This window comes from Orcinus orca, chromosome X, assembly GCF_937001465.1.
Source record: "Orcinus orca chromosome X, mOrcOrc1.1, whole genome shotgun sequence".
In the NCBI taxonomy this organism is placed as follows: domain Eukaryota; kingdom Metazoa; phylum Chordata; class Mammalia; order Artiodactyla; family Delphinidae; genus Orcinus; species Orcinus orca.
In genome coordinates this window covers 65365828-65379563 of record NC_064580.1, presented here as the reverse complement: position 1 = coordinate 65379563, position 13736 = coordinate 65365828, and the positions used below count along the sequence as shown (strand labels likewise).

Here is a 13736-nt window from a genome sequence, read left to right as displayed (position 1 = left end):
GTGGGATTGCTGGGTCATATGGTAGTTCTATTTTTAGTTTCTTAAGGAAGCTTCATACTGTTAGACTTTTATTCTGTCTCCTGCTTGCCCCATTAGCTGTTGCTCCAGGCATGTGCAGGTAGTGTATGTACTTTATATACTTTATGTAGTTTATATACTTCCAACAAACAACACGGAACACAGCTCCAGCCTGAAGAGAGTTCTGAAACATGCAAAACAAGGTAAACCCCTGAGCCAGTTGTTCAGGAAGCTGCCAGACCAGTCAGAAGACATAATCAAAATTCTTTGAGAACAAGGCTTACATTTACCCCTCTGGTAGCAGCCAGCCATACCAGGAATGAGAGATACCATCCATCCCCATAGCTACCTCTGATCTGGGGAATGGGATATGAGAGGTGAGTATGCACAAATGTCGTAATGCTCTCTGCTGAAATTTAGCAATTTCTTTCCTCTTTATGTACTCCCTGGTTGTTATATGGTTTTTTAAATTAGATTCCAGAGTTCTAAAAATTGTTTTTGTCAGTTTTTGACAACTTAATCATTGTTTTAGCGGAGGTACACTTTTTTACTCTGCTGCTTTTGGTGATGTCACTCTTTGTATTTAACATCACAATTGCATTGATACTTTTACCAAAAAATCCCAAACAACACCACATCTTCCTTGTTAATAACAGAAAAATTAACCTAGACATTTCAAGGTTATCAATCAGGAAGAGTAAAATCACTAGGTCCAGTGACATTGTTGGTATTATTAGTATTGATAATGTTAGAAATGTCCATCTCCATTCCACTATTTACTAGCTGTATGAACTTGAGCAAGGCAGCCTCTCTGAGCCTGAGTATCTAGTTTGTAAAATGGGAATAATAATAACAGTAGATATGTTGTAGGATTGTAGTGAGAATGAAATAAGATGATGTAGTGTTGGGCAGAAGGCCAGCCAAATAATGATCACTTAGTGAACGGTAACTGCTGTGGTTCTTACTAAAAATGATTATAGTATAGCTGCTTCTAATCCATGTTGCATCATAATGCAAAAATACCTTAGCAAACTAAGATCCAAATTAAAATATGAAAAGTGGATAAAATATTGATTCTAAATTACCCTGGCCTTCAGTGAATCAGCTGTTCTGTTCTGGGCTAAGCATCTCCAGGGATGAGCTAAAATTGAATGGTATTTTTGGGTGGATGATGGTAGGAAGGCCGTCAAGATATATCTTACCTTTGCATTTGCCTTGCTGTGATATTTATGCCTGCATCTGTTAGCTTTAGACTATAAACTCCTAAAACTTGAGGAACACATTTAAATTTTTTGTTGTGTGCACTATGTAAGTTAAAAACCTTTTTATATTGCAACAGTGTATCCAATTTAGGAAGGTTGATATGGCAGTTTAGAGCAAGGTTTGTTTACTCTTGGAACATTCTTAGAGTGACTTTAAGGCTCTAGGTGCTTCTCTTGAAGGCATTTAGAAAAATATACAGCTCATAAAGTGCTTCTAAGAGAGCTGTCAAGTTTCTTCCCAGCATTATTTGAAAACAACTATTCTAGTCATTGTATGAATTATGGTCACCTTATGAATTTCAAAGTGCAATTGAAAAGAAGAATGGATATTTTTAGAAAAAACTCTTGACAGGTTTTCAGGGCTCATATAGATAAATGAGAGGCAGCAAAATTAAGACATTTTTGTGTATATATTTTTGAAGGGGTGCAATATCTTTTGAAAAGGTTCCTTTTGTTTTCATTTGAGAAACTAAGTCAATTGTTTTGGACAATAATTGTGTTACCAGAAATACACATTTGTGTTCTATATCTTGTCTCTGTTCAATAAGACCATGAGGAGATAATGAAGTAGAGGTTAGCAGCCTTCTCAGGTTTGAGTGCCATTAGCAGTACTAAACTAACAAAAAAAAGGCAGAAGAGAAAGAGAAATCTACGAACACATAAGAAGAGAGCAAAGGTAGCAAAGAGATAAAGAGTAGTTACCCATGTTGAGGGGAGTGGCACATTGCTATCAGCCTGAAATGTGCGTATTTACCTACCTCTGCAGCAGAAATTAACTTTTAGCATGCTAGAAAGAGACTATGGATAAGCCAAAAGGAATTTAAAATGCACAAAACCAAGTACCTTCTTCAAAATACCTTTTCCATCTAGTGCTCAGCAGGAACTCATTAGGTATCATTTGTAAGCCCTGGAGTTGAGTTTATGTTTATATCAGTACTTTCAGTATGTACCTGTGTTAATAAGCAAAAATTATGTCACATATTTCCTACCAAAGGACTGCCTGTTATTAGATTTTCTTGGAGTGCATATAAAGAAAGCTAAAGTATTTTGGATATGACTTGCATAGGTGAGCCTTGCAGAATGACCCAAGTAAATGAAAATCCTATCTTGTATGAGTTTAGGGTAATTTTCCAGGTAATTTGGTCATCAGTGGCAATCTGATACATCTGTAAAAGGCAACAAACATAAATGAGAACTTTTACAGAAAAGTATAACTAAACAAAGTGGCAGGTCTGCTACTGATTCAAATGGTCCAGCTATGGAACTGAAAGTTAAGAAATGTGCTTGAGAGTTTTCTTCCACCTCCATATTAGTAAACATAAAGACTGAAAGTTGAAACTGTAAAGTAGCAAAAAAAATAGGTCCAATTCTACTTTCTCAACTTCTTTCGCATTATCTCAGCATTCCAGCTGCAGTGTGAAATGTATGGTAATGTCTCCATTCTGTGCACAAACACAATAGGGCTAGCAATCTTAGAAGCACTGAGAGATTCATACCAATTTCCTAAAGTTCTAATAAACGAGCCCAGTGAAATAATTCACTATTAAATATGTCTAAAATATGCCCTTGGTGAATTACTCTTAGTGTGATAAGGTTCTCTTTATGTGTTTCCCCCCCTAATTTCATGATTTAAAATGAATTGGTTCCGAAGGTTTTTTTTTTGTTTTTTTTTTTTTTTTTGCCGTATGCGGGCCTCTCACTGTTGTGGCCTCTCCCGTTGCAGAGCACAGGCTCCGGACGCACAGGCTCAGCGGCCATGGCTCACGGGCCCAGCCGCTCTGCGGCATGTGGGATCTTCCCGGACCAGGGCACGAACCCATGTCCCCTGCATTGGCAGGCGGACTCTCAACCACTGCGCCACCAGGAAAACCCTCTGAAGGTTTTTGTTGTTGTTTTTCTTTCTTTTTTTTTACGTCTTTATTGGAGTATAATTGCTTTACGATGATGTGTTAGTTTCCGCTTTATAACACAGTGAATCAGTTATACATATACATATGTTCCCATATCTCTTCCCTCTTGCGTCTCCCTCCCTCCCATCCTCCCTATCCCACCCCTCTAGGTAGTCACAAAGCACCGAGCTGATCTCCCTGTGCTATGCGGCTGCTTCCCACTAGCTATCTATTTTACGTTTGGTAGTGTACATATGTCCATGCCACTCTCTCACTCTGTCACAGCCTACCCCTCCCCCTCCCCATATCCCCAAGTCCACTCTCCAGTAGGTCTGTGTCTTTATTCCCGTCCCACCCCTAGGTTCTTCATGATATTTTTTTCTTAAATTCCATATATAGTGTTAGCATACGGTATTTGTCTTTCTCTTTCTGACTTACTTCACTCTGTATGACAGACTCTAGGTCCATCCACCTCCTTTCTTTTTTAATACTTTTTAACATTGTCATTAGTTTTTATTGCCCTGAATTTGGCAAATGCCTTGTAACTCTTTGTTACTTTATTAGTAAACAGCATGGAATTTCACACTGCTTAGATGAAACATATGAAGCAGAGCACAGGTTTCATGATGACAAAAATGTGATGATAAATGAGTTTCTTATATGAATGGGGAACAAGGTCTAAACTTTCTTCACAGAAGTTGCCTAAACAAACAAAAACTATGAAGAGTTTTTGCGCAAACTGCTAAATAGGCCTTGCTGCTGGTGTTATGCCCTCAGAGATGTAAAAATTTGGTAGGTAAAAGGAAAACTGGTTTAGGGGGAGGGGGCTTCTGTGGATAATTTTTGTTCATGAGTTGATTTTCTGTGATAGTGGTGGTGGTGATTTTTTTGTGGAGGTGTTTTCTTTTGTTTTGCTATGGCATTCTCAGAATCCTTAGAGGCTGCAGGGATTTTAGAAATCATCCAGAGCAGGAGGTGGCTGTAGGGAATTTTAGAAATCATCTAGAGCAGGAATCAGCACTCTATGGCCATTGAGCCAAATTCAGTATGCCACCTATGTTTGCAAGGCCTCTGTGCTAAGAATTTTTTTTACATTTGTTAATGGTTGGGAAAACAATCAAAAGAAGAATAATTTTTTTGTGACAGATGACAATATGAAATTCAAATTTCGGTGTCTGTAAAATAAGTTTTTTGGTTTTGTTTTTGTTTTTGTTTTGTTTTGTTTTGTTTTGCGGTACGTGGACCTCTCACTGTTGTGGCCTCTCCTGTTGTGGAGCACAGGCTCCGGACGCGCAGGCTCAGCGGCCATGGCTCACAGGCCTAGCCACTCCAGGGCATGTGGGATCTTCCCAGACCGGGGCACGAACCCGTGTCCCCTGCATCGGCAGGCGGACTCTCAACCACTGTGCCACCAGGGAAGCTCTGTAAATAAAGTTTTATTTAAGCACAGCCACACTCATTCATTTGTGTGGCACAAAAACAGCTGTGGCTGTTTTTGTGCCACAGTGACAGAGTTGAGTAGTTGTGACACAGATTATATGCCTGCAAACTCTAAAATATTTGCTTTCTGGCCCTTTAGAGAAAAAAAATAGCCAATCCCTGTTCTGGAGGCATCAAATTTTTTAGCAATATAGTTCAACCTGATGGTTTTGTGGTTTAATGAATGAATACTTAGGTGATGCAAGCTGCCCAAGATCCTTAAGCTATTTGTTCATTTATTCATTCATTCAACACACATTTATTGAATATCTAACACAATGAAGGAAATCCTTTTATCCTTCAACTTACAGTTGAGAAATATAATTACAAAATCTAAGAAGTCAGTCTAACATTTTCTCTCCTCTCCCTCTCCCCCTCTTACCCCTGAGGTCCCCCATACACCTCGCCCATTACTTCCTCTTCTTTTCTCCATACCCCTCCCCCTACAGCTAGTTTATAAGAAGTTGGGAAGAAAACCAAGTTTAAATAACATTTATTTCAGACTTTTAAACTTTTAAAGTAAGTTAAATGTAATTTTAAATTATAAGTTTCTCTTTAAAAATGTATCAAGAGCTTAATTTTAAATGTTTTAGGTTTATAATGATCAGATGATAACAATATTCATGCATGACTGTTTGATACTGTTAAGCATTACATGCAACATGGATGGATAATTGTAAACTTAGTTCTGTTTCCAAAGCCTCAGGAATGCAGAATATATAATTGACTCCAAAATCCCTGATGGGTTGACAATTTATAAATTGCTCTTTAATCTCTGTTTATTATTAGGTAATTCTTCAAGTGTTATAAACACTGAACATAACTTGTATTATGAAAGCTAACTATTCTAAAAAAGGATGCAATCATATTTAATAACCACTAAAGAGTTATTTAATAGGATTATTTTTAGTAAAATTGAATTTTTACCTTAAAGGAAAAATGCAATTGTAATGGAATAGGTTTTGATTTTATTAGCCTTCGATGCTTGAATCTTAGTCTCATTTACGTGGAGGTAGTTCTGTCTGCTAAATTGATGGTTTTAGTGCTGATAAAATTTTTGTAAATAATAATTGAATGTTTACACAGAGCAAGATATTGTGCCTATGCAATTGTCTATCGAGGATTAATATTTTTATTAATTAGTGGACAGATAGTTCTGTTCTAGATAAGAGCATACATTATTATGCTTGGATGCCACAGATGACTTTTAGGTTCTTCCAGAATTTCTTCTTTTTTTGGTAAAATAAAATGACTCTCTTACGTTTGTTAGTGTAAGGTAGATAGCTAGTGGGAAGCAGCCGCATGGCACAGGGATATCGGCTCGGTGTTCTGTGACCGCCTGGAGGGGTGGGATAGGGAGGGTGGGAGGGAGGGAGACGCAAGAGGGAAGAGATATGGGAACATATGTATATGTATAACTGATTCACTTTGTTATAAAGCAGAAATAAACACACCATTGTAAAGCAATTATACCCCAATAAAGATGTTAAAAAATAAAATAAAATAAAATAAAAAAATAAATAAAATGACTCTCCAGTGTTTTAACTTACATGCCTTTTCAAATGGACTGGCAGATTGTCATTTTCAGAATACTGCATTTGTATGGTATCTGAACAGTAGTCATGTCTGTTATTTTCAGTAATATATGTTTTATTTCTGTGTGTGTCTTTGGAGGGATGGTGTTATAAATAAATTCAGTGGCTAGATTTATTGAAGAAATAAACACAAGCTTCTCAATTAAGATTTTTAAAATCCAATTAATAACTGCAGCATTTTCATTTCATTCCATAAAAATCACAGAATTTTAGAGTTGAAAGGGACCTTAGAGAGCATCTAGGCCAGCCCTCTAATTTTCAAATCAAGTTTCAAAGAATTAATCATCTTGTTTTCCATTGTTGCCCTCCTCCATTTAAGTTTTTGTTGTTGTTTTTGCTATAAACCCCTTCAGAGTTTTAAAAAGTAGAGTTAATCCCTAACTTACAAATATATTGTGTTTCAGAAGTGTTTGTAAGTCTGTTGTTTAGAAGTCAGAACATTTTTTTCCATAGAAACAATATTTAATTAGTGGTGGGACTAGCCCTCAAAAGGAATTAACACATTATGTGCCTGTTGTTTTTGTTTTTGCTTTTGCAATGAAAGATGTTTTAAATAATCAATGCTGATTTTCTCTGGGGAACAGGAAGGAGATGGCATTGTAGAGGAGCATGTCAGGGGCTTTCTTTTTATCTGTTATTTCTTAGGTGGGGTAGCGAATACATATTGTGTTCATTATATTGTTTCCTGAACTTTTTATATGCTTGATATAGTTCATAATTTTACAATGCTATCTTAGTAATAGAAGTTCAGTTTGAATGTGAACATTTAAAAATTATTTACCTTGAATCCTGATGCATAAGGGAAACATGGTTTGATTAGAGAAGGATAAAGAGATAGCTAGAAATTTTGAAGGGGTTTTATGGGTACTTTCAAGGGCTTAGATTTTTTGATAAATTACCTTTTTTTGACCAATATCATTTTAGAAAGTATGTTTTTGCTGTTAAGTGTGTCACCAGCATTTATCTTTTACCTATTGGCCATATATAGGCAACGTTTCGAGAGAGAATAAAGCAGGTGGATAGTCATTGTGAGATAACTGGGTAAATTTTGAAAGGCAAAGAAGATTAAATTGCATATGCATGTGCAGACATATGCGAGATCTTGCTTGAAATATAGTTACTTGAACTGGGGGCTTATGAAAAATAGGAAAATGAGGGAGTAAAGCTTGTATGAGGTCTGAGTAGGGTGAAAGGCAGTGAGGGAAACAATTGAGTTAAGCACCAGAAAGGTATCATTGACAGTAGAAGGCTTATAGAGGTTTGAGGGTACATGGCATGTTGTAGGAGGTTGGATTTGGCAAGACAGTGTGCAAATAGCTATTAGTATTTTTGAAATTTTTATAATTGAGGGAATGCCTTATGTATTTACAAGTATACGTAAACAGAAACCGCTACCATTCATTACATTCTAGAAAACAACTGAGTTAATTTTCTCAGTAATTTGGTTAGCTTTTTTGTGTGTATGCAGGTTGTTTTTTGGTTGATTTAATTTTTGCTCTTTTGCAGTATACAACATTGACTTTTATATAATGACATTAATCCATTTGTACAACTCATGTATAGCTTAGCAAAAACCTAAGTACTACCTGCCTTTTGAGAGATTCTTGACCTAAGAAGCAAATTTTTCTTCACTAAATTGATGGTGCATTTTAGAAGGATGTGTGTCCATTCTACAGATGTCTATTTTTTATTCTGCTTTCTTTCAACTCCACTTCTGGAATATTATCAAGACAAAAAATTCGCCCAAGAATCCATCACCTGGTTTCAAACCTTGGCAAAAGTGATCTTGTGACCAGTGTCTAAATTTAGCATTCACATTAAGACTAAAGAGGGAGCACACACAAGGTAGAACATAATAAAATACAGTAAAGAGAGGAGTGTTTGAAAAGAGCATAGAAGCCATTTAAGAAAGCAGTGGGGTTAAAAACTTCATAGGAGGCCTTCAGAAACAAAGAGAAACCTAGAGAGAAAGAGGGCAGAAAGAAAGTACAATTTGACACTTTTAATGGGTAATATAATTTACTTTATATCTGGACCACACATTTAATTTTTACCTTTTTAGGTATGTATTAGAAACATAACCATCTTTCTAATATTGGCTATGGTTTTACTTTTATGTATGTTTATGGACAATAAATCTATGAACATTAACTGTCCACTCTGAAACTTCTTCCCTCTTTTTTCTTCTCTTCTGCAGATCTCAGAGTCATTAAGACATACCACATGGCAGAGACTAGGAAAAGGCAATTCAAGACAGTTATTAGATGCTACAAGGGTAAGATGAAGCAGACACTTCTACATATAACTAGGAGAAAGGTGTAAGCCCTTGGAGCATTTTCCAGTTTATACTACATATTTTATATTTTCCAAATAATTTCCCTTTTTGTTTTTTTTCTAAGTACTGGCAAGATGAATAAGAAGATATGTTTTTGCTACTGGAAATGGAGAAAGAAATCTTGATATTTGTCTACTCCTGAAGAAATCTGTCTGAATCTCTTGAGATCAATGCCAACTAGAGTAATGTTTTTAGAAAGCTTTTATAAATGTAATGGCAGCTTGTTTACGCTTAAATTTATCCTGGTAATTTGTATGTGATATATGGAATGCTGTACATTTTTCAAGTGATTAAAGTTTCTTTACCTTAGAAGATGTTCAAATATCAGAATATCAAGGGACTGTAAGCTTATTAGAGCCTGTGGGGTAAAGTCATGTGAGTTTACATGTTGATGAGGGTTATTTTTCATTGCTAATGTAAGTGAAAGACGCCTTTAAAAATTCTCAGTGCTTTAAAATGAGACAAATAAATCTCCAAGATAGAAAGGCTAGAAAATTAGAAGACAGTCTAAGTCGAGTACTTCCTTTATTTTTTCTTTTTGATTAACAATTATTTGCCATTAAGGTACAAAGCATTGTTCTAATTTATGCAGAAGCTGTAGAAATGAATTAGATTTTCCATTATTTAATTAAAGTTTTAAGTTAAGGTGCTCCATCTTCTCATTGTTTATAACACCACTGTATATTTATATTTTAATCTTTTGCTGTTTTGAAGACCTCATTATCTTGTGTGTTATTTACTAGACCCCTTGATGTAACATTGCTCAGTCTTTTAGAGGGAAAAAATGTCACAAAGTGACATTGTTACACTAAATATTACCTTTCGATGTTTTCCCTTTCAACATGCTTTAAGATTGTTGATCCAAAAATCAGTAACCCATTTATGGCAATTATGTTTTTCGGTCTCAACTGGTGAGAACAAGAAGGCACTTGTGCTTTCTGTAATTCCATTTTCATAGCTTGGTCCAGAGCTGATAACTCTTAGGATTCGGTATTGATACACGTTTGTGTTTGTAAAAAACTATGCCCTTGTTCATTAATTATGGATTATTATGGCTACTGAAGAAGCATTATTATATCCATGTAGTTAAGTAATTTTTTGAGGAAACACTTTAAAATTAGTAAGCCTAAATTTTAAGCCTAATCTTTGCTATCTTTTCAACTATTATATTTTCTCAAATGATTTACTTTTTATATTTTTCTAACCTGAGCAGTAATCTAGGGCCTTTAAAAAATTATAATAGGCAAGATATTTGCATATTTTCAAGACTCGTTGGGAAATTTATAGATAGCTTTGTTTTATAAGCTAATTCAACAAGCCCATGTACAATACACTGTGGTATGGGCCATGGGAGATACAAGGATAAAAGAGACTGTCCCTAATCTTAAGAATTTACCATATAGTAGTAAAGACAAAATATGTATGCAGATTACTCTAGCATAAGATAGACTGTGAAGAAGTAAATTGTACTTTGTTTCTAAATATATATATTTGTAAGCCAGAATAATAAGAAAAAGAATCAGTTATGTAAGATCAACTATATTAAATTGTAAAGCAAAAATGTTATACACATGGAAAGCAAGTGGGATAGAATTAATTAACTGTATTATATACTTGCCAATGATAGAGTTACAGGCTACACAGTACCTTAGTAGCAAATGACGGTAAGAAAGCTGGTATAAGTCAAATAGAAGTATATTACAAGTTAAATCTTTTAAACATTAATTTCAAAAACTATTTAGAGAAAGTAACTTCTGTATGAGTAATTTGTTATATCTCAATATTCTTTGTATAAATGTATCTGTAAGTTTATTATGAAGGTGTTTTACTTAGCTATTCTAGGCTCAAAGGTACGCCTCTGAATTTGTTGGGGGGGGACATTCATTAGATCAGATTTTTAAAGATCTGAAATTCTTGAATAGCTAATGGATGGCTTGGTATCATCTTCAACTAGGTTCTTCAGGTATGGCCACTGATAGAAAAGAGGACATGTTGGCATGGTCACGCAGGAGGAGGACTCCACACAGACCCGAAAGAAGGGGTAAGAGACAATAACAAGTACCTGGAAATTCTTATAGCTGATTGGAAGATAGATATATTAAAGATTGTTATATTACAGAATATTTTGATTGACTCATGTAACTGCAGGTTTTCTAATACAAAACCATATGAATTGACCATGGTTATATAGATGAGATTTTCTCAAGCTTAAGACAAAAAATATCGTGATTGACTAAAAAAGAAGAAAAGTTAGTTACCAACCTAAATATTTTAGTTCTTTATTTTAAATAGCATTGGTTGTGGTTATTTGTTATATAATCTAGCATTATATATAGATAAATTACATTTAGCTCTTACAAGTAATGTGTATGTGTTAAGGTTAATGTTTTCCCTTCTATACTCTTGGTTTAAAAAGATTCTAGAATGTCCCCTGGCTTCATGGTAAATCCTCCATTTACCTGATCCATTTATTTAATTATCCATATTCTTTATCATTATCATTATACAGACAAGCTAAACAGTAGGGCCACTGAAATCAAAAGATTTAATTGCACTACACTTTTTCTAAGTGAGTGAAACTGTCATTGGAATACTGTTATACAATTCTCCATCTGGTCCTCTTTCTCTAAGCTTGCCTTTATTATCTTCCTCTAACTTCACGCAACCAGTATATGCATGGTATCTCTAAGTAGAAATGATATTTTCAGGTTTATTGGCAAGTGAACAAATTTTATGTAAAAGTGCTCTCTAAATTGTAGAGAGATAAATAAATTTTATTTTATTGGTGCGAGGTGATTGGTAAGAAAACCTTTCCAGTGCTTTTCTCCCTGTTTCTTTAATCCCCCATGTAGCTTCTTTCACAGAACTCAAAACACATGACATTCATGTTTCTATCCCATTTTTACATATTAACATTTGTCCTGGTTGTCTTTAGAAACAACAAAGTATTATAAAATAGAATTTTAAAAAATTAATACAAATACTGAAATTTGTTTATCCATATATTATGGATATATGGATATGGCATGATATATCGTTAGCATGATATTTGTCAGCTTTCAGGATTGTCACGAAGGCCTCTTAAGGATAGTTTATAAGTAATGCTCTAAACAGACCAAAAATATGTTGACTAATACAGGAAAAGCAGTCTTAGACTCAAGCAATATAAACTTCAAGTTAGATTCTTTATTCTCCAGTAAAATAAAAACAAAGCAAAAATCATTGTAAATCTTTATATTTGATCTCTTCTTTATCGTTTGTTCCCTGCCATCTTTGTGTTACTTTAGCCTCATTAGCTAAAAAGAATCATAGGATAAAAGAGCATGAAGGCTACACCAGAAAAGAGGCAATATGGAGTTGAAGTTAAAAGCCTGAGCTCTGGGGCCAGACTGCCTAGATTTGAATCTTGGCTCCATCATTTCCTACTGGAATGACCATGAGCAAGATACTTAATCTCTGTATGTATCAGTTTCTTCATCTTTAAAATGGGGCTGATAATCATAGCAAAGGGGATTTGAATGAGTTAACTCCTCACACCATGCAAAGCTCTTGAATAGTGCCTGTCACACAGTAGGCAGTAAATATTAGCTGCTGTTACTGTAATGTGAGATTGTTAAGTCCTATACTCTGCTGTTGTCCATTCATTTTAAAAGTATGTATTATTGAATACCTGCGTTGTGCATAACTCTATGTTAAGTAAATGGAGATACAGTAATGAGCAAGACACAGTCCCTGCTGTTGAGAAACTTAACAGTTTAGATGGCAGAATATCTAAACTACCATGTAGAAGTTTTATCACTCTGACAAGTTATAGATTTTACCTTATAACCAACTGAAACTTTTACCACTTCACTTTCTATGCATTTCTACTTGTATGTTCTTAAGCATTAATAATGCTACTCAGAAGGTATTTAAATCATTTGTTTATCCAATGTGGCTATAGTAAAGGGGTTGTGAAAAAAGAGTGGCAGTTTCAATATTTGGAAGCTCCTGTTGTTAAAATAGATGAATTAAAGTCTTACTTGTTTTATAATAGAATCTTCAGATTTTTAAAGGATTTTGGAACTTTGCTCCTGCATTTAAACTTTATTATGTGCCTCTTTGGGAGAAGCATCTGTTAGTAAATTTAGGTAATCCTGTGCTCATAATAAAAACACGAATAATGCAGAGCTTAATATAAGGACTGCTTCCTGGACTTTGCTTGACATGTTCTTTTTTTAATGTTAGAAACATATCCTTATTGATTAGATATTGCCAGAAGCTAGTAGTATTGAAAGAGAGATTAGCATTTACTAGAGCAATCAGAGGCTTTGATATAAATATTCATATAATCAAAGAAGTGAAACAGCAACTTAGAGTATTAAAAAATGGAGGATTGGAGAGAAAATGGAATAGTAAGCCTCCAGGTTTGTTAAAATGAGTGGACACACAGACCAGTGGACAAGAATACCTGTATGACATGGAGAGGCCATTTTTCAGCTCTGATTACATCCATCATCAAGCAGCCTTATGATCTTTATTCGATTTCTCAAATTGACTTCCCTTTGAGATAGAGAATTCACTGAGTGGCCAATGCAAATATCAGTCAACTTGGTAGTTTTTTAAATTATAAATTATTAAATTGACTGTTGGGTTCAAATCCATCTCATATATAGAATAAGCCATTTTTTTCCTAGGGCCTTTTCACTGCCAGATAAGCTCTTCATTGCAGTTTCAGACCAACAGAGCTTAGAAAACAAACTTCGAGGTATAGAGAAAGCAACAATAATTGCAAAGCTTTTCCTGACAATTAATATATCTTTCCTCTCCCACCCATAAACTCATATGCTTATATCCCCAATAATGTGGGAAAAGATTTTCACTTACTTTCTAGATTTTTCCATTAGATATCTACTCAGATTTCTTATCTTTTGACCTAGCTTTTATCAAGCCACTGTTATCCCTAACAGTATTGAAGTAGTGGTTAAAATTATTCCTTTAATTGCAGTTAGTTATCTTTAGCTTGGATTGAAGAGACAGTTCTTTGGATGGCTTGCGTATCCTTGAAATTGTGGGCATTTCCAAAGTCTCTGCTAAATTAGTTCTTTAGAGAGAAAACATTCAGCCTATAGCCCACATTTATACAAAACAAATAGCATCCAAAATTTTTTGGTATATT

The 13736-nt window shown here is 34.8% G+C and overlaps 1 protein-coding gene across 6 annotated transcripts in view; it reads left to right on the top strand.

Moving 5' to 3' along the window:
* The window catches only part of ABCB7 (ATP binding cassette subfamily B member 7), a 139941-nt gene that overhangs the window by 39757 nt on the left and 86448 nt on the right, over positions 1-13736 (top strand). For 5 of the 6 annotated variants that reach the window (XM_004283812.4, XM_004283814.4, XM_033412929.2 and 2 more), the window contains exons 2-3: positions 8441-8518; positions 10533-10619. In XM_004283812.4, coding sequence (XP_004283860.1) covers positions 8441-8518; positions 10533-10619 — 165 coding nt within the window. The remainder of the gene's footprint in view (positions 1-8440; positions 8519-10532; positions 10620-13736) is intronic. The other variant, XM_004283813.4, reaches the window with a different exon arrangement.